This window comes from Balaenoptera acutorostrata, chromosome 4 (genome assembly GCF_949987535.1).
Source record: "Balaenoptera acutorostrata chromosome 4, mBalAcu1.1, whole genome shotgun sequence".
Classification (NCBI taxonomy): Eukaryota; Metazoa; Chordata; class Mammalia; order Artiodactyla; family Balaenopteridae; genus Balaenoptera; species Balaenoptera acutorostrata.
This window is the reverse complement of record NC_080067.1, coordinates 57,041,091-57,068,020: the sequence shown is the minus strand read 5'-3', so window position 1 is coordinate 57,068,020 and position 26,930 is coordinate 57,041,091. Positions and strand designations below refer to the sequence as shown.

The 26,930-nt window shown below is 37.1% G+C and overlaps 1 protein-coding gene across 1 annotated transcript in view; it reads left to right on the top strand.

Moving 5' to 3' along the window:
- Nucleotides 1-26,930, top strand: part of SPATA16 (spermatogenesis associated 16) — a 236,080-nt gene that overhangs the window by 160,948 nt on the left and 48,202 nt on the right. Inside the window, exons 5-6 of the mRNA XM_057544841.1 lie at nucleotides 7,522-7,669; nucleotides 26,462-26,608. Of these exons, the coding sequence (XP_057400824.1) occupies nucleotides 7,522-7,669; nucleotides 26,462-26,608 (295 nt within the window). The remainder of the gene's footprint in view (nucleotides 1-7,521; nucleotides 7,670-26,461; nucleotides 26,609-26,930) is intronic.

The following is a 26,930-nucleotide window of genomic DNA, read 5'->3' as shown; positions in this document are numbered from 1 at the left end:
GTAGGAGTGAAGGATGAATATTCTCTTTTGTGTTAGGATTATTGTTGTGAAGAGGATCTTGACCTGGTTTAGTTTTGATGTGGTCCATTTGTTTCTTTGTTAGCATTAGAGTCAAATTCTCCTTGTCTCTGAAGACAGGAATTAGACAGTCATGAAAAAAGAAAATGGAAACTAATACTTGATCTTATACTTCTAGGAAACAATCTAATTACAAAGATGAAAATTCTCTCAGTGTAAGAGAGAGCATTGGTTCAAGAGACTTGTGTTCTTGTCTTGCTTCCATCTCTAATTCTGTGACCTCAAGTGAGTCACCAGAACTAACAATCCTCAGTTTCCTGATTATAAAGTTGAGTGATTTTAAAATAGTATCTTAGGTCCCTTCCATCTCTTTAGTTCCATGCTGAAGGGGCATGGAAATAAAATCCTGCTACAAAATCTAAATGATTAAAAATTAACACAGGGTAAATTTTGGGCATTAAATGCTGAAGTTATTCAGCTAATGGAAGCATCATATATAATCAAAACCTTAGCCCTAACCCCATTGGCGAGTGAACAGTGGAGTACATACACATACACACACCCACACACAATATGTGGTATATATATATATATATATATATGTTCTAAAATTCTATAATACTCTATACACTGCAAAACTAAGGTAAATTAAATACTTTAGAATTTAAAATGGTATTTATTGTGACTGTTTTAAACAGGACAGGTTGCAAAGTAGAGAATTCCAAACAGCTATATAAAAATTTGCTTACCTTCGTACAAGTAACCTGTCCATAGAATATTTGGTAATTTTCAGAAAATGCAAATAAAAATTTAAATACCTTGATTTACACTGCATGACAATATTTATAACTTTCATATCACTGGGCTAATAAATGCAATGGAAAAGCTGCCAAATATTCCTTTATATTAGAAAAATATGGAACTTACAGTGAAGGTTGTTTAATAAAAGAACTCTCATAAATCCAAGGAAATATTTCAGCATTAAAATGTTGATTATCAAGGCAGGGGCAAACAATCAATTATTACATATTGTATTCTGACATATCACTATATTAATAAAATTATCATAAAAATGTCAATCCAGGCTATTTCATAAATGATACTATGAAGAGGTTTATAGGTAAGTCTCAAGGTAAGATATTCTGCTCCTTAGGAAAATCTGCTCTTTAGGTTAAATCTAAATTTCAAGAAAATTGAAATCTTTCTAATTAAATCCATATATATTCAAAGGGATTAAGTTTGAAAAATATTGCTCAAAAATTTTATTTTTCCATTTTCTAGAAAATTCTAGGTATCATTCAAATTTTCATCATTATTAATATAATAACAAAGAGCCATATTAACCACTAAGGGCTAAAGGTTCCCATTCAATCATTTATAGCTTTCAAGTGTAGCACTGCTTCCTTTGAATCTAATAATGTCAATTCTGAAGATAAAACAATACAATCATATTCGTCCACTAGGAATACTTACTTAGATGAACTTTAGGAGGATTAAAGGGTAGGATATATAAAAACATTTATCACACTGCTAAATGAAAAGTTATTTTATCTTAAAGTAGCTTTTTTTTCTTTACTTTTTTTATAACACATAAGGCTTAGTAGAAAAAAAATGGATTATGAGAGAGATTCCAATTTTCCTTTATTATTGTATACTAGGGTTGACTAACTACTACAACAAACAACTCCAAAATTTCAGTAACTTAAAACAATAAACATTGATTTCTCACTCACAGTATAGTCCAGTGTGGGTGTTCCTGGTTGGTTCTCCTCCAGTCAGCAACAGGAGAACCCATACTCCTTCCATCCTGTAGCTCAATCTTCCTCCACATCCTGGGAGTCTTCCTCTCTAGGTAGCTGATAAGGAAAGAAAATAGAAGAGGTTTCTATTCTAGGCAGGGTTTTATGGGCTAAGCCTGGAAAGAGTATCACTCCTGCCTACAAATTGGCCTTCACTCAACAACATGGCCACACCTAACTGCGAGGGAAACTGCCTAACCACGTGTCCAGGATATGTGTGTGTGTGTGTGTGTGTGTGTGTGTGTGTGTATACATGCACACATATATATATTATAAAATTGTTCTAAAATTCTGTAGCACTCGCATATACTGCAAAACTAAATTAAATACTTCAGAATTTAAAATGATATTTATTATGACTGTTTTTAAACAGGAGGGTAAAGCCCAGGAGGTAAAAACATAATTTTCCAAAGAGAAAGTGAAATATAATATTTGAGACCCTAATTCTAAATTCCATAAAATTAAAAAGCTGTTTATCCTTAGAAAAGTCACTTATGCCTCTCCAAGTCACTTAAGTCATCTGCAATTCAGTGAAATGAGCTGGAAAATTCCCAAGGTTGCTTCCAGATCTAATCTTGTAAGTAAAGCAATTTACTGCAATTATGGTCAATCCAGATACTGGGAGCATTAAAGGAATAATTTGATAATAATATATAATAATTTTATCACATCTTCTAATTAGTGATAACAGGAACTCTACTTACTGATTCACCATCATTGGACACATTGTTAAAAGTTACAATTTATCCAAATCCTCCAGCAAAAAGATAGGGGAAAAAAATTTCATGATCCTGTCATCCTGGAAATGTTTGAGGTTTATGGTTACTGCAAGATTTATCCTGAGAACTTTGGGTGCTCTTAAAAATTCACCGGGAAGAATCAACCCCTTTGGTTTAGAAGTCATCTTTTCCCTCTACTTTGCTTTTCCTTTACTCTTAATGGAGTAGCTCTCTCCCCGGTCTCTCCCAGTCTTTCCTGGTTTACAATTATCCTAGGCAAGTTGATTTCTGAGGTAGCAAAGGGCTCTTTTTTGCTTAGCTGAAGTATAAGGAGAAATTATTATGTTACTGTTTGTAGAGGAAATGAGCTGCCCACAGACACTCTTGGTTTATGTAACTATAAGCTTTAAAACTTGCTAGCAGGAGGATAACAATAGAGTTATTAGGACTTGCAAATGTAAACACCTAATTTCAAGGCTCTTTTTTGTGTTGCAGCAAAGAACGCATAATTAATAGCAATGTACACTTAACAACAGGACACCTGGACTGATTGTTTTCCCCATTCTCTGCACACGTGCAACATTTATTGACACCAGAGAAACTCACACATTGGGAAAGAATGACTCAGTTGCAGAAAATTTTTGTCAAGTTAAAAACTATCATTTGAAATCTGCCTTCATTTTCAGTGAAGCTTACTTTTTTACAAGCTGCAGTTTCTCATCTGTTCTCTTTATTTTCAAAGATTTTCAAAAGAAAATCTTTGATAGTAAAAAGTAAATTAAAATTTATATTTTAATATCTATTATTCTTACAAAATATCTCAGTTTTTAAAAATCTTTAAATTTAAAATCTTCAATTTGCACATATTAGACTGTTCATGCATCATTAAAAATCTACAAACAACAAATACTGGAGGGGGTGTGGAGGAAAGGGAACCCTCCTACACTGTTGGTGGAAATGTAAATTGGTGGAAAACAGTATGGAGGTTCCTCAAAAAACTAAAAATGAAGTTGCCATATGATCCAGCAATTCCACTCGTGGGCATACATCCAGACAAAACTATAATTCAAAAAGATACATGCACCCCTATGTTCATAGCAGCACTATTCACAACAGCCAAGACGTGGAAACAACCTAAATGTCCATCAACAGATGAATGGATAAAGAAGATGTGGTACATATTATACAATGGAATACTACTCAGCCATAAAAAAGAATGAAATAATGCCATTTGCAGCAACGTGGATGTACCTAGAGATTATCATACTAAGTGAAGTAAGTCAGAAAGAGAAAGACAAATACCATATGATATCACTTATATGTGAAATCTAAAATATGACACAAATGAACTTATCTACAAAACAGACTCACAGACATAGAGAACACACTTTTGGTTGCCAGGGCGAGGGGGATGGGGGGAGGGATGGACTGGGAGTTTGGGATTAGCAGGCACAAACTATTATATACAGAAGGGATAAACAGCAAGGTCCTACTGTACAGCACAGGGAACTATATTCCATATCCTGTGATAAACCAGAGCGGAAAAGAATATGAAAAAAATGTGTATACATATATATAAATATTTATGTATAACTGAATCACTTTGCTGTACAGCAGAAATTAACACAACATTGTAAATCAACTATACTTCAATAAAATACATTTTTAAAAAATGGACATAGACTGCTCATGAAAGACAAGTCCAATTCTAAATTATCAAATTATTACCATCACAAAATGAAAACCTGATATTTTGGTGTCCAACCAAAAACAGTCAAAAATTCCCACTATTTTAAATAATAATAATTATAATATTTATAATTACAGTAATAATATATTAAAGCTAAATATTTTCTAGAATGCTTCACAAATGAGTCATTCAATAAAGTACCAGAAATGTTATATATCTGTATATTTATATTTAAAATGCAATTTAAAAGTTTAAATATGTATATTTAAAATTACTTCACAATATTTCCTCTTGGGGCTCTAATAATTTCCTTTGAGAAAGTATCTCCATTGAAAGTTCAATTCTTATTCTTGCATACACACTCTGCTCACTCACCCACTTCCTTACTCATCTTCAAGATGGAGGGCAGAAGCCACAAAAGAACCCCATTTCTACTGGCTCTGAGTGGGGAGCTCTAGAGGGAGGCCATGCTCTAGCACATACCCTCCTGAGTAGAGAGCCCTGTGAAAGCCTGAATGCCATGCCTTGAGCATCAAAGCCAAGAGCACAATGCCTTAAACAAGCAGATCAAGCTGCCACACAAAAACCACACTTCAGCCACTTGCAAAAAAAAAAAGCCTAGTGTAGGCTCTTGGGCACGAGTTTTCCTGTCCTGCTGTGTGATGGCTTAGCAAAGCTACCCTGCCAGCAGTTACTTAAGCTGCCAGCAGTTGGAAAAGAAATGGGATGGAGAGAGTGTTTTCTTCTGTCCTGGCCTTACTGGGATACTGTTAATACCTTTCTGGAAGCAAACTAGAGGATTAAATACCTTCACTAAATTTTTTGATCCAGAATTTAAAGCAAAATATCTTCACCAAGATATTCAGAGAGACCACAAGGAAAGCTATTTGGATGTTAGGAAGTGTTATGGGCTAAATCACGTCCCCCCGCAAAATTCATATGCTGAAGTCCTAACCCCAGGCTGTAGATTGTGATTGTATTTGCAAATAGGGTCTTTAAAGAGGTAATTAAGTTAAAATGAGGTCTTTAAGTGGGATTTAATCCAATATGACTGGTGTTCTTATAAGAAGAGGAGATTAGAATACAGACACACCCAGAGGGAAACCGATGTGAAGACACAGGAGAAGGTACCTGGCCATCTACAAGCCAAGGAGAGAGGCCTAAGAAGAAATCAACCCTGCAGACACCTGGATCTCAGACTTCTAGCCTCTGAAACTACGAGAAAATAAATTTCTGTTATTTAAGCCACCCAGTCTGTGAAACTTTGTTAGGACAGCCCTAGCAAACTCATACAGGAACTAACAGCTTACAAAACGCAGCAAAGTCAGATCAAGACCTTAGAACTGAGGTCTAGAACAGCTCCCTTCTTCAGCACCTCACTCCACACGAATCCAGGTACAGCTACTTACTTTTTTGGTCTGGACAGGCCATCCCAGGATTGGTTCCAGCAATGAACGTATTCTAGCATATTCCATGTTCCAGCAATGAACAATGAAGCACCAAGCTGGAGAAAACATTCTTCTACTCAATATAAAGGATCTTTACTTTCTGTTGGAGGACCAGAACCTGGTACCTAAACAGCTTGAGTTCTTAATCCACATCTCTGAGTTCCAGACCTGCTGCCTGCATTGCCGCAGTTGGCCTTTCATAGTAGCATCCAGGGCTCAGCACCCAGACCTGCTGCACCCTCAGAATCCACTGCTGCATAATCCATGGCTACTTCCATCTAAGTGCTGGCTCCGGGTTTGGCCTCACAATCATATTCTTTCCCTTCTAGTTCCTCAAACCTGGAAAGGACAGCGTTGTGGACAATATAAGTTCTTTCCCTCAGCCATTCAGAAATTTGTCCCACACCAAATTTAAATTGTAAATTAAAACTGGAATCCCTTTGAGGACAGATGCTTCTTTAGAGGTCCTTTGACCTGAATAGTTCAGCATTTGTATTAAGTTTTATTTCAGTGTCTACTCAGAATCCTAATCATAGCCCATAAGAAAGAATGTGACTTTAATATTGGACTTTGCTGGTGTGCTTGAGTGTGCACTAGTTATTTTTCTTTAAATCATAGCCATATGGTAAATTTTCTGTTTTGTTATGGTTCTCTTTTATTGGTGGGCATGCAGTGGGTATTTCTTGGAAATGGCCAATTTTTATTAAAATGATTCTAGAAGAAATTTTTTTTAAAAAATTGTAAATTAAAAAATTGATCATAGGGGCCATTTGAAGTCACTGAGGAATGAAGTAGGCAATCAACAATTGAAATTCAGTTTCTCAGTTTAAAATCAACTCCTTATTGCTGTTAATATTAGTCTAAAACTTGTTTACAATATACTATACCAGTAATAATATAAATTGCTGTTTGTTAAATGATTTTTCTTTGTTGGAAACTTCAAATCTATTATTTTTCCTTATTGGTTGTATACAACTTTTAGTTGTCAGGGAAAAAATTATTCCTATAACTAAATATGGATTTTTATAATATTCTTTTATGCTATTTTCAGAAAAATGAGATAACTATAGACACTTCTACTTTCTATTCAATGTTCAAGCCTTGTTAGAAGGAAAAGTTGTAGGAAAGGAATAAATTCCTTTTAAAACTTCACATAACTTTCCTTTTGGTCTGTTTCAAATAGTAATGGACCTAGTTAAAGCAGGAAGCTCAGGGTGATGGCAGGCTTTATGAAGAATGGTATCTTGCATGAACAAAGAAAATTTAAAGAAATTCTTAAATAGCTGAATCCATCTCAAATGGCTCTTGTGATCTGGAGGGAAGGAAAGCTTTGCTAGGAGGAAGTTGAGAAAGTTTTTTTTTTTTTTTTTTTAAATTCCAAAAGGCTTTGCCATGTATTGGAAGAAGAAAAATATACAGTTTGTCTAGTTTGTCATGTTATTTATAGACAATACTTAAATCTAGATATTTTAATTAATTTTTTAAAGTAAAATTGCTCATCAGTGTCTGTTCATAAGATAATTATGTTAGACTGAAGAATTTGATTTTTAAGATCAAGTTAAAAATGACACCTCAGAAAATAGGATTTTTATTTTTATCTTAAAGCAAGCCCACTTTAGAGGTGTCTGTTTACAAACTTTCTTCATTTAATTGGTTTTCTTAATATGAAATAGTATTTCCAGAACTAATTAAAAGTTCATTCTAACGAATATTCAAGACCAAAATATGTTATCTTTGCAGTACAGTATATAGATTTTTAAACCATCCATAAAGGTAATCATATTTTTTTATATTCTTAAAGTCACGTATTGTTATTGAGGCCAAATGGGTTGTTTGCTTCCTCTCAGGCCATGATTGAAGAAGCCATCACCAGGGCGGAATCTTTCTCAGTTATGTACACACCATTTGCAACAAAAATCAGAGCTGATAAAACAGAAAAAGTAAAAGAGGTTTTCATAAAAACTCATCCTGCATATGTGAAATATATCTACACAGGTAAGATTCAATATCTTCAAAGCATCAGCTGACAACTTATTTCCGTAAAAAACAAATACAGGGATGTTTCTGATTTTTTGTTGATTATTTCAGTTTTAGGGATTTTTTTTTTTAATCTGATGAGTTGAAATGGAAAGCTATTTTAAGGTTTTAAGTAGAGCTAGCCCTATAGGTCTAGCATAATATTCCTTGTGCCATCATGTTTCTTTTTTTAAGAGGAGAGGTAAAACCTAGAGACTCTAAGATTGTAAAAAAATGAAAGAATAACCTGTAGTAAAAGATCACCTTTCCCCATATACTTCATCAGTAAACTAGGTGATGATAGTATTTTCCTGAATATGGATTTTTTTTTCTCCAATCCCTGCTATCTCTACTTTCCTTCCTCCATCTATCTCACACCTCAAACGTCCCTCTTTTTTTATGTTCTTGGGCCACTGGTATCCAAGTGAGATCTGGCTAGCCAGCCAAGTGTACACAGAGAACACAACACTCGTGGTGTCCTTTTTTCCTCTTTTTGTCTTTGGAAGCCACTTGCTTCCATTCATTCATTCCAAATACTTTTTCACTATCTACCATGTTCCAAGTGTTATTCTGAATTAAGACAAGAATTTTCTTGTACTAAATTGAGCCAATCTCTAATGGAGATGGAGATTTCCAGTTATCTAAGATACTAAGAGTTGTCAAAAGCTTTTGTTGTTTCTGTTTTACTGTCTTTAAATCACTGAGTCAAAACAATATTAAAGAGTATTTTGTTACTTTCAAAATAAATAAATTAACAATCAGCAATGACTACCATATTAAGCAAAATCTCTAAATACACACATCTAGTATCACATCCTCCTGTTAAGGCCCCTGCATTCCTTTTGTCAGCGTTTTGGGGCCAAGTCACTGATTTATATGATTAATAATATACTCCACTAGTGATCACTTTTAAGGTACCAGGCACTCTACATTCATTATCTCTTGTTACTCCCATAACTTAAGAAGTGAGTAAGATGATTCTCATTTAGAAATGAGAAAACAGCTACCAGAGAAAACAGTTTTTCCAAAGATACACAGCAAATCAGAAAATCAGTGGCAGCAGGCCTTGGATTTGAATCCATATCCTTGCATTGAACTACACTATTTCCATCTGATAGAAGCCGAGATGTGACGGAAGCATTAAATTTAGGTCCTATGGAATCCTTATTTCTTCCACAATGCTTCAAGCTCTTCAGAAGAAATATATTTTTAAAATATAACTAGGAATGATTAAATAGTGAATCCCTAAGGAACAATGAAAATTTAAAGGCAGAGAAAGGGAAGAGAAGAAATCACATGCATGCTATAATGAACACTGATGCTGATTTACTTAGTTCCAGCATTTTATAAGGAAGTAGATAAAAATGTTTCAGAACTCACAATTTTTGCTAATTGTTATAAATCATTTATCATTTTGTTATGGATATCTTCAAGGGTTTGGGCGGGGGGGCAGAGAGGGGAATCAATACCACACAGAAGTTATGTCAATCTAGTATCATGAAAATTAATCCAATTCAGCTATTTCCATATCCACTCTCAGATCCATTGGTAATAAAGAGAGATTCATTGAGGAGATTACCAGTTTGCCAATTTCTCTACTGGTAGAATAAGTTTAGTTATATTTAACCTACTTCACAGAGAGGTCATGAAGATTAATTAATACTTAGGAAGCACTGTTGCCACTGAGGGTTTAAAAACAACAATAACATTAATGAGCAAGATTCACATCTCATGTAACTCCATCAAACCTGTTATCAAGATGAATTATGATCTGTTGGCAAGATGATTCATGCTAAAGGATCTTATACTTTGGAAGAGAAGATAATTATAAGTTACTGATGATTGTTTCTATCATTTTATAATTACTAATTGCTGGAGTGTGACAGTGCTATATAAGAACAGAGAGAAGAAAGACAGTTTCTGGAGGAGAAGGGGAGGTAGTGAAGGCAATCTCGAATTTTAAATTTCATTAGGAGTGGTTAGGTCCTTCGCTCTATAGAATGGGTACTTTGAACTAACAGGCTATTACACTGATGACATTATTTGTCTCTGTTGCAAATGATTAAAGGGTCACTCCAAAGCCATTGCTGGAACGACGGTGAAACCACTATTACTAACTATATGTGCAAGTCTTAGTGGCATCTCTTCCTTTCCCCCCAGGTAATTCCAAGGTGAGGAAGAGGGCAGGTCAAATGTGATCTTTAGCTTCTGGATATTTCTCACAGGAGGTGCAGAGTGGTGATTTGGGCAGGCATCGGTAGCCAAAGGCAGTAGCTAGAAAGTGAGTTACACAAAGAGAGATAGGGCCTAGAAGGGTAGTGACCTTGTTTGGTTGGCACGTCCCAAATACCAGGATACTCCTTTTATCTGCCTTCTATTTAAGAAGCGTCTGTGTTGCCAAAAATGTATTCAGTTATTTATTTCAACAAATAGTCATGCAGCAGGTGTGACTGGACAATCACACAGCAAATGTGTGCAAACATGAGACTTTTTGTTTTAACCTACACATATTCATCTTTGGTCTGTCCCGAGCCAAAAATATGTTCTCTCCCACCCCAAAGGACTCAATCCCATCCAATCATTTCTAAAATTTAGTCTGTCTTCAGTAACTATCTAATCAAATTCACCAGCTTTTTCCCCCTTTCCACGGGACTTTCTTCTCCTCCTCGTCTGAGGAGGAGCTTTCACAGAGCTCAAGCCTACCCAAGGGTCCAAAGAAGCCCATAGGCATGTGAGGAAAGAGTCCTCTTGGAAGCCTTGTGCAGGCTAGCACAGCTGCAGATTATATGGCTAGTGCAACCTGAGACAGATCTGTTGGCTTGAGCAGGACCTGATGGGCTCATTTATGTGACACATTAGGTCACCCAAGGACACCTATATGAGTTCCCCATGCTACCTCCTGGTGTAAATGCTTCTTTACATTTACACCAACCACCCCTACCACACAAGTTGGCCCAGACTAGAACTACTTTCTAAGATTCCCTCTCCCTGCCAGAATGCAGAGTTCTAGATCTTACTCTAGAAATCCCCTCTACTCCACTGGAGACTGGAAGTCATTTCAGTCCTCTCTCCAACTTGCTATGCTATTCTGCCATTTCTCTTCTCCTTTTCTCCATGCTTCAGAATCCCAATATCCTCAGGACAAGAAGAGGATCTACAATGGAGATGGGTGGTGTATTCAGTTATTCATTTAGTCATCAAACATTTATTGAGCACATATATTCCAGGCACTACACTAGGTAGTGCTAGAATATACCTGCTTCTAAGAAAGAATATGACTCTAGTAATTTATACTTCAGGGTGAAAATTGGACTATATTTTTCCTCTCTTCTAGAGAATACTTCACTTAAAACCTAAGCTCTAATTGTGGAATGGAAGGCTGAGTCTAAAAGAATGATGGAGGAGAAAACAGATGAAGGAGCAGTTTGGGAATAGAAGTCCTTGCCACCAAAAGTGGCAAAGACTGGCTAGTTGTTTACCAAACTATTCTCTTTTCTCCCCCCCCCCCACCATGCATGTAACTAGAATACATTGCCAGCCTCCTTTACAGTTCAGTGAGGCTTGTGACTCAGTAACAGCCAATGGAATGTGGACAGAAATACCCTGGGAGTGTGACATTCCCAGGCCTGGCCCATAAACCTCTGCCATGCAGAACTCGCTTTCCCTAGCCACTGACTGAGTAAATAGGACTGCGGAACTAAAGAAGCTACAAGGCAAAAGAAGCTTGGATCCCTGAATGACCATGTGGAAGGCAACCCACTGAATACCCACACAAACAAAAACCAAAATTCTCTTGCTTTAGATCCCTAAGATTTGGAGGCTCTTTGTTAAATCAGGTAGCTTTACTCTAACTAATATACTGCCTTACATCAGTGAAGTAGGCGGCTTCCTACTTCATCTGCAGTGTACACAATAAAATTCATGTGAACTCAGGGGAGGACAGATAAACATTCCTCCATGTGCAGTCAAATTCATCCTCAGAAACACTCAGAGTTTGTGTACATTCCCTTCTACCTCCCGTTCACTCATCCTTCCTTGGACAACTACAGGTAAATGTTCTCATACATATGTGTTTGTACCCACTCACAGAAAAGGAACATCTGAGGAGAGACACAGATTCCAACTGGGAGATAGAACACAATTTCGTAGTTTTCTTTGCAGCAAGAGAAATTGAGGCCGTAAGTAAGAATTACAGAAATCATCTAAATAAACAATCAACAGATGAAGGTCAGAAAATTTGTACCTTGAAGATCTTGGATGAAAAGTCTACCTATCAAAGTTCTGCTGGATAAGTAGGTATTATCATTAAAACTTGGAGACTAATACATTTAGTTCTCCCAGCAGAGGCTGGCAGACAACCCTCCAACACAGAAACACTGCCCAACTCCAGGTCACCTTCATCAAGCCTAGACAGTATTGAGTTCATTACTCCTTGGTCATGTGACAGTGCCATGAGCCCAGTAATAGCTGGCAGAGGTGGCGGTAATGAGCAGGAAGAATATTTATGATCGAGATCCCCCAGGCAGTGTATTCTTTCTAGCTAGCCCCTAATTCACAGTCATCCTTATCATGGATTTCCACATGAAAAATAGATGCAAAGGGGAAAAACGATAAAAATGAATTCATTTTGAAATATATAGAGATCTAAGTATTTTTAATTTTTTACTGAATGGACCAACTAAATTAGTGATTTATTATGAAAAAGCCCACTTCACCCTCAGTGGCAGGCACTAGGACTATACTGCCTTTATAACTTCTACAAGACTGATAAGGGAGGGTTAAAATTCAAATCTGCCTTGTAGGACAACCAGCCTTACATATCCTCAGGAACTCACCGTGCATTCTTTGCTATTTTGGGGATGTGGTAAGACCCACCAAAATCTTAAAGCCATATTATAATAGAGCTATACTGTATTATGTTTCACAGAGGAAAAAATTACTGAATTTTTAGCAGTGTAGCTATCCATTTTTCTTATTTAAGGAAAAATCCAGTTTGATTCATGCAGAGTAGTCAAGGTATATAAAACAAATAATAATTCACCAGCCCCAGAATTATTATGTTTTCATTTATAAAGATTTTGCTTGAGATTTTTATTCATATATTCCAATGAAATAACACAATTCTGTACAGTTCTTATTCTTGCATGATTGTATTTTAATAATAAAGTAATACAATAAGCATATCCTGTCTCCACTTGATGAAATATCAAGATTTATTTGCTAAATAAAATATTCAGTAATGGATCTGTGCTTAGTAATGTTTAATAGAAAACTTTTCTGGAGCAGATATCAATTACTTTAACACTTAGGTAGATAGAGTCATATTTTGTCTCTCCAGTGCAATTTAACTCCCAAGAGTAAATATGTATGTTCAGAAGAATAATATACTGTTTTAAAACAGACCTTTAAAAATTGCTTTTCACTGAAATTTATAACCTTGTTCTTGTTCAGTCATCATTTACCAGTAAGGATAATACATTCTATGCTCTCTAAAATATAAAGTTAAAATTTCTCATTTTATTCTTTCTTCTTTAAACTGTTATAATTTTACCATGATCAAGAGTTTCCAAGATTAGACTATTTTCCTCTTTCTAACTCACTTTATCAAATGGAAAAGTTTATAGAATTAAAGAGCCTACATCCCCAATATCATTATGAAAGTGTTACGGCTAGGTTGGTTATAAAGATGACAAATCATCTCATATTTGTACCACAGAATTCTTTTTAGAAACAGAGAATCATTGCCAAAGAAAAGAAATTCCTCATATATGGGGCTGAAGTCTCTGTTCTTAAAATATTAAAACGTTGGTCTTCCCAATGGGAAGTGTGGTGTTCTGACACTGTTCTAGCTAATCAAAGTAAACACGTCTCAGTGAGCAGCTCACTTGTCCTTTACAGTAGCAGGTTACAACACCATTTGCCTCTGGTCTCCCTCATCTACTGTCTCTTACCATCTATGATTGCATTCCTCCTTCTAATTGCATAACTCTCTTTTAATTTCATTTTAGCTATAACAGGTAACAATAACCAAGGGACTGTATACTTTGCTTTCTTCTTGTTAGTCTGTACTTCTTAATGCATCCAGTGAACCAACTTCCCGGGAGTTGGATTCATCTCTACAATTGGTAACTTGTACCTTTAGTAACTGATCACAGCACAGCTGCAGTTTCACACCACGGGTGGCCACCCAGGAATCAAGGGTTCCTCACCCTCCACCCTGTTATCCTTTCTCTTCCCAAACCACATGTTTCCATGAGCCAGGACCATTCTAGCAAATCTCATTTCTGACTCCGATTCTGGGATTTTTTTTTCCTCACAACACTTCTGACACCAAATTTGTGGGGTTTTCCACACCACTTCTCCAGCTCTCAGCCACCAACTGGTGTTTTAACAATTCACTTCAACTTTGGTACTCACTATCCAGAGTTAGCACAGACGTCACAGATTAAGGGCTCGATCCTACCAGACCACCCCACCACCACTTCAGATGCCAATCACAAGTCCCAGGCCTCCTGTACTTCTAACCAACCAGCTATAAGTTGGGGGGTTCCAATGACCCCCAATTCAGGTTCTATAGTTTTCTAGGATGACTCATAGAACTCAGGAAGTGGTTTACTTACTATTACTGGTTTATTATAAAGGATACAACTCAAGAACAGCCAAATGGAAGAGATACATAGGGCAAAATAAGGTGGGGTGTGGGTGTGTGTTCTCACTGGTTGCACGACTCTCCCAGTACCTCACTGTACTTCACTAACCCAGAAATTCTCCAAACCCCATCATCTCGGGGGTTTTATGGAGGTTTCATTATGATTGACTAAATCATTGGCCACTGGTGATTAACTCAATCTCCAGCCTGCCTCCCCTCCCCAGAGCTTGGGGAATGGGGTTGAAAGTTCCAAGTTTCTAACTAAGCCTTGGTCTTTCTTGAGACCAGCCCCCATCCTGGCAGAAGCTATCTAGGGGCCTGCCAAGAGTCACCTCATTAGAACAAAAAACATTCCTACCATCCTCTATCACTTAGGAAATTCCAAGTGTTATAGAAGCTCTGTGCCAGGAACTGGGGACAAAGACCAACTATTTTTCTATGATACCACACCATCTCTCACTCATCGTAGATAATATCCTTGTGTTTTTTACTCTTGGGTGCAGGACACTATTCAGCATGGCTTTATCTGTGAGAATCCAGTACAGTCTGGGTTGATTTTGTATCCTTCCAGAGAAGATTTTCTTTTGATTTTTCCAAACCACATAGAGTACTACCAACCAGAGAGCCTCTATTTCTAGAGCTGAGATTTCCTGGGCCATCTAGGTAGTATAAATTCAAACCTTACGCCTAGACTTAAAATTCCCAGAGGGGAAAAAAAATCCTACTCCAGGCCCCAGATAAGTCAGACAAGTTTATTTTGTTAACTTCATCAATGGTTGGATTTTTTTTTATCTCCATCATTCACTGGTACCCCAGTCTCACCTTTGTTTAAGAATGCACCATGCTATATTATAATTGACTGTTTATTTGTCTACTGCATGCACCAAATGGTAAGCAACACCATGGCATTCATTATCTTACCATTTTATCATAATGCCTGACACATTTATATAGACTCTGGTAAGGGGAGCCTATAAATATTTTTCAGGTAAATTAGGTAATCAATTCTTTATCTAAGCTATATATCTTATTAAGATTATTTCTAATATTTCATCATTTTGTTGCTATTATGGATTAAACCATTATTTTCATTATACTATATATTTTATTATACCTATATATTTTGATTGACCTTTTTAAATCTTATATCTGTTTATTTGGGGGTTTGTATATTTCCTTTTTTGATCCCTTACTGAACTCTTGTCTATACTGATAGATTTTCACTTTATCCTCTTGGAGTTTCTATATAAATAACCATCTATTCTTAAGTTATGACCATTTGGTTTCTTCACTTCCTAACTTTATATCTCTCATTTTTATTTCAGGTCTTATTCCTTTGGCCTGAAATTCCAAAGCTACAGAGAATAATAGTGGTTAAAGGCAGTCATTTTGTTTCTGAGTTTAACAGGAATAAAACAGATTAAAAGTAGTTTCACCACAACCAAACTGACTACTAATAGTGAATAGTAAAGAGTAATATCTAATAATCAAGATAATCTCCTTTTTTAGATTTCCATATGTAAGCAATAACTTATCAAATACAAAACCAAAGCCTTGCTGACTTTCAAATTTTATATATTAACTACAGGAAATTACTGAGTCATTACCATAAGATCATTTGCTCATGAGCCATGATAATTCATGAGTAATAATAGTTCTTGTATATGATAATCATGATAATTCTTTGTTTTTTAATTGTCTTCAACAATTGCACTTATTAAATAAAAAACTGTAGAACTCAAAAACCAATTTCAACAGAAAACAAAAGAAAATCTCTGGTCTCAGGAAAAGAAATTGCTGTGCTTCTCTGGGATGGTAGTTTGTTGTTGTTGTTGTTGTTGTTATTGTTTTACCTTAGGAACATTGTGAACGAGATAGTTGATCTTCTTTATTTCTGGAAAGTATACAGGAGCTTATAAAATACATTCTGTGTATTAATCTCACCTATGGCTTCATCACCGGTCTCTTACTTTTCCTTCTGATCTGTTTTCTTCAAGCACTCTTTTACACATTTTTTTATGCTGTATTTATTTATTTAAGGCAAGTCATTACACTTCCAGAGTGAGCTATAAACAAATAAGTAGATTACCAGTCCAGATAGTAAGGAAAACTAAGCCTTTCAGATTATGTAAGACTTTTATTATTCAGTATTAGTTAACTACCCAAGGGTCACTTTTTGCAAAATGTAGAATCTAATCGAAAGTGGAAAAATCATAATTATGATATAGATCAAGAAAAATAATGCTAAACATTTTTTTCAGTTATTTCTGAGATATACATTTTAAAGTAATAAATAGGATTATGACTTATAACATTATACCAGAACATACAAGATTTTTAGAAATTTCATGTAATGTCTGAAACATTTATATTAACATATTTCCATACAAATATAAACTTTTTTTTTAACATCTTTATTGGAGTATAATTGCTTTACAGTGGTGTGTTAAACATTTATTTTTTATTATTATCTCATATACTTAAGTCTAGTTATTAGTAATAGTATTACAATAATGTTATTATAATAGCATCACTAAGACAGTCAATTTTGGTATCTTTGTACTAGCTGTAAAAATTAATTATTCTTAATCCTCAAACTATTATGTTTCTTAAATAAGGAAATTATTCTTCTCAGATAGTCAACTTGAAGAATTTATAATATGTCTTACATCTCAGCTATGATATTTTAAGGATTCCATAGTATTTTTAGATATACTGAACTACTAGCTAAATCCCTCTGTCAGAAATCTTTGGTTTCAAGTAATAGGAATCACAGCTTAAACTGATTTCAGTATATTTAAGTTTTAAAGGGGTAGGAGGAGGCATGATATACATTGATTTATAATACAACTACAGGGGGACTATCTTTAAGTACAGCTTGATCCAATAGTTCACTCACTGCTCTATTTTCTACAGTCAGCTTTCTTCTCAAGTTCTACCTGGTATTCCATCACCTGTACCATGCCCTCAAGCGCTAGGATCTTGAGTCATAGCAAAATTCCCAAATGTCATTACAAACTTCAAATCACACTGTCCCAAGAAGCAGTGAATATCTCTTCCACCCAATTCCTGGGACTCACTCTTCCTCATTGGCCCAAATTACACTATATGCTTATACTTGAACCAAAACTGAGGTCAAGGTAATGCCATGGATTGATTCACCTAAGTCAAATAGGTCTCACTTTTAGAGTAGGTAGGGAAGGAGAAAATTCTCCAAGGGTAAAAAAAGAGGGAAGGTGGGAATGCATGTTAGGTATCCAACCAACCAATGTCCATTCCAATGGCTGCAGAAATACAGCCATTTAAGGGCATTAGAGCAACAACATATTATTTCACTAACTGTGAATTTAATAAATATTGAAGGGAAGAGCAGTATCTTTCATGTTTGTTTGTCTCAAACCTACTTTGTTGGGGATGGAATTAAGGAACTTCCCCAGAATAAATACAATACAGCTGATTAAACATAAAACTTTGGAATCAATAAGAATTCCAAGTGAAATAAAAATGAACTATGTATAAATATCTTATGTAATTATTTGTTTTTCAAAGTTTATAAGTGGGTTATGAGAGGCAACTTATATATACAAAGATCAGTTTTGGAGAAGTAGAGCAGAAGCCTGAAGGGAAAATTAGGAATCTTAGGAATGAAAACCAATGTTTTTTACTTGCATCTATAACTCTGAAATTATAATGAAGGTCAAAGGGAAAATACAATTTATTATACAAAGATTCATTATACAAATAGCTTTCTCACACATCAAATGCAAACATCAAAATACGCTATCTATGTTTTTAAAGTGGAAACTGTTTTATTATTTATGGGGGCAATAATGATGTTAGCTGCAAAGTTGCTGCCTTTTGCTATTTTCTTGCTGATGTGAATTTGTGGATAACTTCCAATATAGAAGTATTGGCATTAAAAAGTGAACAAGATAAAACTCAGAAAATGACTGGGTGGGAAAGAAGTAATGACAAAGTGTTGGCATTATGAAAGGACTGGAGAAGCTAAACTCTGAAACTGATCACTAAGACGAAGTCATATAAAACTGACATGGTCCCATCTCACACTGAACAACTGGGACCTTTAGAAATGAGATTTTGCTCTAGCCCAAAATGTCAGAACATTTTGTTATGGACAAAGGGCAGAGAAATGAAATAGACACTGGAGAATAGAGAAGGAAATGAAACAGAGAAAGCAGATGATAGAACCCTAACAAATCTGCTTATTTCTAAAAGACTTTTAAAACCTCTATGATTTTTCTTTTTTCAAAATTGCTTTGAGAAGTTTATCCACAATCTGTTGACTGTGGTTATGATGAGGTGTCCAACAGAAAAGACTGATGATGGTGGTATCTATGTTTTCTACTTTATGTCCAGAGAGCTCATATTTTATTTTACAGATATTTAACTTCATAAAAAATAAGCAGTCCCTCATATATAGAGATGAGTCTGCTGATCTACAATCAACCGTTCACATTTTTGCAGATGCTTTTCTGGTGCTGCTGACAGTTTCATTAAGCCAGATTCTCTGTTAAGCCAATCTTCTTTGTGACTAAGAGTCCATATTTCCCAGAGAACAAGCTGCAGCAAGGGCCCAACCTGAGCGTGAAACTAAGTTTTCAATCTAGGCAAAGCTGCTCTGTTCATTTGAGCATCAACTCCACTGAGTTACCTAATACATATTATTTTACCTCACTCACCCTTCGTAAATTGAACAGAAACCACTTAAAGTTTAGGTAAAATAAAAAAACAAAGATTGTGTGATATTCTTTTCTAAGTTTAGTGACAGAGAGATAAATCCTATCTCGGAAGCTCTGAACATTTCATTAGCTTTGATATTTTTGAAGTTCTATTCTTATTTGGACGATTAAAAATTCAGGATTGAGAAAACTTTGTTTTTATATTCAACGCAAGTATTGATTGAGCACCGACTAGGTGCTTGGGGCATGAAGATAACGTGAAGATGTGATCTTGAAGAGGATTAAAACTTATTGGAGAGATGAGACATAACCCCATGAAACATTAGGAGATTCACTCTAGAGTCAGTGGTATGGGTGTTCTCTTAACATCTTTATTGCAGTACAATTGCTTTACAATGGTGTGTTAGTTGCTGCTGTATAACAAAGTGAATCAGCTATACATATACATATATCCCCATATCCCCTCCCTCTTGCGTCTCCCTCCCACTCTCACTATCCCACCCCTCTAGGTGGTCACAAAGCACTGAGCTGATCTCCCTATGCTATGTAGCTGCTTCCCACTAGCTATCTATTTTACATTTGGTAGTGTATATATGTCCATGCCACTCTCTCACTTCGTCTCAGCTTACCCGTCCCCCTCTCCATGTCCTCAAGTCCATTCTCTATGTCTGCGTCTTTATTCCTATCCTGCCCCTAGGTTCATCAGAACCTTTTTTTTTTTTTTTTTTAGATTCCATATATCTGTGTTAGCATACGGTATTTGTTTTTCTCTTTCTGACTTACTTCACTCTGTATGCAGACCCTAGGTCCATCCAAGTCACTACAAGTAACTCAATTTCGTTTCTTTTTATGGCTGAATAATATTTCACTGTATATATGTGCCACATCTTCTTTATCCATTCATCTGTCGATGGACACTTAGGTTACTTCCATGTCCTGGCTATTGTAAATAGAGCTGCAATGAACATTGTGGTACATGACTCTTTGGGGTTTTTTTTGTTTTTCATTTTTGGCTGCGTTGGGTCTTTGTTGCTGTGAGCAGGCTTTCTCTAGTTGTGGTGAGCGGGGGCTACTCTTGGTTGCTGTGTGTGGGCTTCTCACTGCAGTGGTTTCTCTTGTTGCGGAGCATGGGCTCTAGGCGCACAGGCTTCAGTTCTCGTGGCTCGCGGGCTCTAGAGCGCAGGCTCAGTAGTTGTGGCTCACGGGCCTAGTTGCTCCGCGGCATGTGGGATCTTCCTGGCCCAGGGCTCGAACCCGTGTCCCCTGCATTGGCAGGTGGATTCTTAACCACTGTGCCACCAGGGAAGCCCCACATGACTCTTTTTGAGTTATGGTTTTCTCAGGGTATATGCCCAGTAGCGGGACTGCTGGGTCATATGGTAGTTCTATTTTTAGTTTGGGTGTTCTTTAAGAGTTTGGGTGGGGGGAGTACTGAAATACTCAGGTAGCCCTTTATGGACTAGGTGGGGCTTAAATTAGGCACATCTGGAAGTATAGTAATCGACTGAATAAAAGAAATATTGAGAGATTAGGTAGATGTTTCTGGGTGGAAAAGCACAAAGAAAAATTCAGAGGCAGGATGAGCACAGGCTAGTACAAACTAGTGAAATCAGCAGACCTGATGAGAAAGGTTTATACTGGAGAAAACATAGGAATGAAGAATAGACTGTGAAACACATTCACACAATTGAGAGCCCTGAATACCAGGAAAGAAGCACTGAAATTCCTGAGGAGTGATGTAACCATGACAAAGGTGATATTCCAGAAATATTCACTGGGTGGTGGTGTGGAGATATATTGGTGTGAAATCATACTGGTGGCAGCGAGGCTTGTTGGGAAACGTTTTCTGTAATTCAGATGCTGTGTGATCAGAAATTTGACCAGGGTGGTAGCAATGATAATGCAAAGAGCGAGGTTAATATGAGTTGTATTACAGTGGGCAGATTTAATGAGTTTTTGAGATTCACTAAATGTCAGGGAATAAGAGGAAAGAAAAGTTAACAATGACTTCAAAATTTTAAGCCAGAATAATTGGGTGAATAATGGTCATCCCTTCAATATGCTGGTGAAAAGTAGGGACGAGAGATGTTGTGGACATTTAAAAAATCACTTTCAAGGAATATATTTGCTGTATTTGAGGTAACGTTTGTAATGGTGAGCAAATAGCAATGTCCCAGTAGGCATTTGGAAATGCTGTGTTTGAAATTGGTGAAATTTTGCAGATGAGACTATGGCTTTGGATCCCTAGTCTTTTGATTTAGAACAGGGGTCCCCAACCCCCAACCGGTACCGGTCCATGGCCTGTTAAGAACCGGGCCGCACAGCAGGAGGTGAGCGGCAGGGAGAGCAAGCGAAGTTTCATCTGCCGCTCCCCATCGCTCCCCGTCGGTCGCATTACCACCTGAACCATCCTCCACTCCATCCATGGAAAAATTGTCTTCCACGAAACCGGTCCCTGGTGCCAAAAAGGTTGGGGACCGCTGGATTAGAAGTAATAGCGAATGCCACAAGAATAAAGAAATTGGACTTCCCTGGTGGCACAGTGGGCTCTGGTCCGGGAAGATCCCACGTGCCGCGAAGCAACTAAGCCCGTGCGCCACAACTACTGAGCCCGCGTGCCACAACTACTGAAGTCCATGCACCTAGAGTCCATGCTCCGCAACAAGAGAAGCCATCACAATGAGAAACCTGCGCACCACAACAAAGTGTAGCCCCCACTCGCCGCAACTAGAAAAAGCCCACATGCAGCAACAAAGACACAACTCAGCCAAAAATAATTAATTAATTAATTAATTAAAACAAGAAATAGGAAAATTCCCCCAAGAGTGTTAATATGAAGAACATTTCAGTGAGCCAGAGACAGCTAGGAGGTGCACTGAATGAGATTCAGGAGAAAAAGGGAGGAAGAGGAAGCAGCATGTATATGTGTAGGAGAGATGGGGAGATGCAGACAGAGAAAGAGGCAGAGAGAAAGACAAAGAGAGGGAAACAGAGAGAGAGAGAGAGAAAGAGAAGAGACTGTCACTGAACTCCAGGGAGGTGACTTCAGGGAGGGAGGAAGGAACATACAGAAGGTCAAAGAGCATGAATGTCTTGAGTACCTGAAAGCTGGTCAGCTCCAGCCTCCTGAGGTACAATAAAAGGTTCTTGATAAAGCGCAAACGTTACCCTCTTTTGCAGAGAGTTGGACATCTTTCATTTGGAGGATAAAGAATTGAAAGATCATGTTTCTACAAGAAACTTAATCTGCATAATCTACCTTTGATATTCTTTTTTAAAACATCTGCTCCCCTAATGGTACGAATTTGGAACTGCATCATACCTGCAAATTGATTTTTTAATAATAAATTTGGTCCTAGTCATCTAAATTTCACCTGCAATTGTGATAAATTATAAAGGAATGCATTAAGGGATTTATTTCTCCCAAGTTTTCTTCTCATGTGACAGGAGCAAAGACATTTTTAATCAATTCAACTTTCCTACCAAAGGACAATATATTCTGGTTAACTTTCATATCCATCAGAGGCACAGGGCTTTTCGGACGTAGGTAGAGGTTTATGAGCATAAAATCGAGAACAATTAGCACTCAAATTAATGTTACATGAGATTCAACATCTGGTAAGTGTGTCGTCATTTTGGGTCATAGACCACTTGCTAGGCTAAATGTTCATACAACTGCAATTTACTCTGCATACAAATGGAATAAAAATGATACTTTAAAAATATTTTTTTAACAGTATGTATGTAGGGACCTCTCTCATTTCAAAACTTTGACTAGAATTGAACAACAGATTGAACAGGATGAAACATACAGCATCAAAAGGAACAGCAAATACATTTTTGCAAGTATATTTTATAACAAATTAGCTATAGTGCTAATATTAGTTTCTCTAGTTCATCTAACCACTGTCACTATTGATATAGATCTCCTCTTTATCCATCAAATATTTAAGAGCAAGAAGAGGTCAACCTCTCAAAGTCTTTCTGCTGTTTATATAACAGAGCCCTCAAACATCGGCTGCTTCTGGCAATAGAGGGGCATCAGAAAATGCCAGATCTCAAGATGCCTCCTGCGACTCACCACAAACACCAGCCCATGCACAGCACACCCTAAACTATTCTGAACTTCAGGACTCCGGGGCCTCCAAGAGCACTTTAATGTAGACCTTAAAGTCCTAGAGGTGTCCTGCAGGGAACCCTCTCTGAGCGGGAATCAGGTGCTGGCAGGAGGCTTCAGGGTACCTAGGATCCAGCGGCTTCTATGTCAACAAGCTACATATACTCTGGGTCTGTGGGGAAATCAGAGCATCCATAAAGCCTACCCACACCCATTCAGGGGGCCTCTGGGCATCCAGAGTTACCCAGAAAGCCAAGGCTCTCCCCAGAGGATGGCCCCAGACTTCACCACCAGCATGGCCATGAGCACTGGGGCCTTCTAGGTCAGGAAGCACAACCAGATTAAAGAGCAAACCATAGCCAGGGACGCATACCTTCTCCTGCCCTCCGCCTCCAGAGTATGCTAATTCCTGAAAATACTGACAATCTAGACATGCCAGCATCTTAGAGAGTGCTAAAGAATAACCACAATCAAAACAAAAATGTTGGACTTCCCTGGTGGCGCAGTGGTTGAGAGTCTGCCTGCCAATGCAGGGGACACGGGTTCAAGCCCTGGTCTGGAAAGATCCCACATACCGCGGAGCAACTAGGCCCGTGAGCCACAACTACTGAGCTTGCGCGTCTGGAGCCTGTGCTCCGCAACAAGAGAGGCTGCGATAATGAGAGGCCCGCGCACCGCGATGAAGACTGGACCCCGCTTGCCGCAACTAGAGAAAGCCCTCGCACAGAAACGAAGACCCAACACAGCCTAAAATAAATTAATTAATTTAAAAAAAAATGTTATGACCATTTATCAGGAGAATGAGCTAGTGTCCATTTTATTTTTACTTAATTGCCTTTTCACATGAGCCGGTTATTGGCAACTTCAGTAAAACTGGTAAACTCTTGGTTGAGTGTGTCTGTATCTGCAGATTTCAAAAGCAAAGAAACTTTCTGCACTCTTGAGATGGAGATGCAGAAATCACATTTTACCTTGTTTATAGAAATGAGCCATCCTTTTAAAAAGAGGCAAACACCAACTAAAGAAGCACCTAATACTGCAATCTGCTTTTAAAGTGCCTTGAAGTTACGCTATTAATTCTAAGAACCCTTGAGCCTTTGTTGTACTTTTCTAGATAGAGTAAGGAAGCGTTCTATCTAGAACTGTGTCTGTGAAAGCCATCTATGTATTGACATTGCCCTGCTTCTGTAACATGCTTCCCACTGACTGTCAGAGTGATGATTGCTGTCGTAGGATTGTCTTGAGAGTTAAGCCCTGTGCTTCAATGTTCAGCAGCCTGACTCTCAATTCTGGTCCCTCCATTTGCTGTGTCGGGCAAGTCTGTAATTTCTTGAAGCTCCAGTTTGGTCATCCGTAAGGTGGGCATAATAATGTGTCCTGCTCTACATTGTTGTTGAATCAGAAAGATAATCCTGATAATGTATACGGCACAGAAGAAGTGTCACATAAATGTTAGCCCTCAATAGTATTTAGTGGTTACCAGATCCCGTCACCAAAGACTAAATCATGTGTAATATATTTTTGTTCTGTGCTTGTGTTTAAAAGATACTTTGTAATACTTTCTTTTAATTATCAGCATACATGTTAACTCTCTGTTTGACAGCCGTGTGCTATTTACTTAACCAAAATGTGCCAAATAGCTTACTGCAGCGTTTTCCAAACTGTGCTTTGAAAAATTGGGATTCTGTGGAGGGGTTCGAGGTGGCTATCGTGTGTTGGGTACAGAATGGGGTACAGTGAAGAGAGTGAGTGGTCAGTGATCCAGGCTTCAAATGGAACAGCTCTACCTTTACCGACTTTAAATATTGGGCTTCTCAGTAAATTTTAGTCTGAACAAAGGGTTCTGCAGCTAAGAATCAGGGTGGGGAAGTCAGAGAGGGTGGATAAAAACACTCATGGTTTACTGTGTCTATTATTGTTTAAAGAAATACTACAGATAGCAAAGACTGTATTTGAAACACTGCCATTTGAGTTCTGATTCTAGATTAAAAATTGGCATTTAAATCATAATTCAAGGATATTTGGAATTTCATCTTTTTCCCTTTCTGGCAGCGTTAAATAGGGAGGGCTCATTAAACCCTCTGTTCACCATCTTTCATTTGAGAAGTCTATTGTAATAAACCAAAGCATTATTACTCAGAATGAAAATGAATGAAGTAAATCTGGCCTCCAAGACCCCATGGCTGACATCTGTCCCTGTCCCAAAAGTAATCCAAAGTCAAGCAAGCCTAAAGCAGAGTGCAGTGGTTAGGCCCACGGTCTCCGGAGTCAGACTGCCCAGGTGTGAATCCTGCTTTGTCCACTTATATGCGTGTTTCCAGACAAGTCACTTCCCATCTGTGTACCACAACCTCCCGGTTATTTGTAAAATGAGGACAATAGCACCAATTATGTGAATGTATTGGGAGGATTTAAAGAGAATCCACACAAAACAAACATGATTACCAAAGGGGAAAGGGAAGGAAGGGAGGGATAAATTAGGAGCATGGGATTAACAGATATAAACTATTATACATAAAATAGATAAGCAACAAAGATTTACTGTAGAGCACAGGGAACTATTTTCAGTATCTTGTAATAACCTATGATGGAAAATAATCTGAAAAATATATATATATATGTATAATTGAACCACTTTTTGTACACCTGAAACACAATATTGTAAATCAACTATATGTCAATTAAAAAAATTTTAATAGAACGCACACAAAATGTTTAGAACAAGGGAAGGTAGAAAATAAGTACTAAGTAAACATTAGCTCTTCTAGTCATTAAGAACACAGTTTGTTTTAGAACCATTTTCTTGACACATGAGTTATTTCCAAGTCTAATTACAAAAGTTAGTACATTTATCATTTTAAATTTCCTTCAACTATAGAAGGGATAGCAACTAAATTAATTAGCCTTATATTTTAATTCTTACTTGGTAATTTTCCTCTTTCCTTTCATATAACATTATTTTCTTAAACTGTGAACAGAAAAATCAAATTCTCTTGAAGGGTGTCACACAGAAAAATATTAAGCCTGCAACCTGGTCCTGAATTTTGTATTATTTTGAATATGGGGAAAGAGGACCACATAACCTAGTCATATTCAATTGCTATACTTTGTGTATGTTTATATTTTAAGAAAAATATGAAGGATAAAGTATGATTTTGATATATCATCTATTTGACCTTTTGATGCACATACTTTTACTTTGTATCTTTAATTTTTTCTGAGTATAATTCTTGAAATCTGGGGGGAAAATACCCTGAAAACAATAAAATGATAAATTCTTTAGTTCTTTTTCTGTCATATTTCAGACCTTCAAGGACTCCACGTGTTGCCTCAGACAGTTGACTGGTCATCTTTTCCTCCTCAACAGTATCTCTTGACTCTTGGGTTCAAAAACAAAGAAGATGGGAAGTTTTTGGAAAAAGTATCAAATAGGAAGTTACCAACATTTACAGGTAAGTCACCTGGACTTGTTATCTTTCAATACTGTTTTAAGTTAGGAATTGTGCATTATTCATTAAGCTTTATTCATCACAAGCCTAGCATATAGTAGGGCCTGGGCACCAAAATGTTTGTTGGGTCATACTTAACTCCTTCCGATCTTCTTTGTGGGTTAGTTAACAATACCTGGAATTCTGGTTCCCGCAGGAGTGCCAACCTCCCTCACTCTAACCATCTCACCGTAACCATACCACCACCTATGCCTGATCACAGGGCACTTAAAGATTACAAGATTTTGTCATCATCCATCAGCAAACACAGAAGAAAATTGTGCAA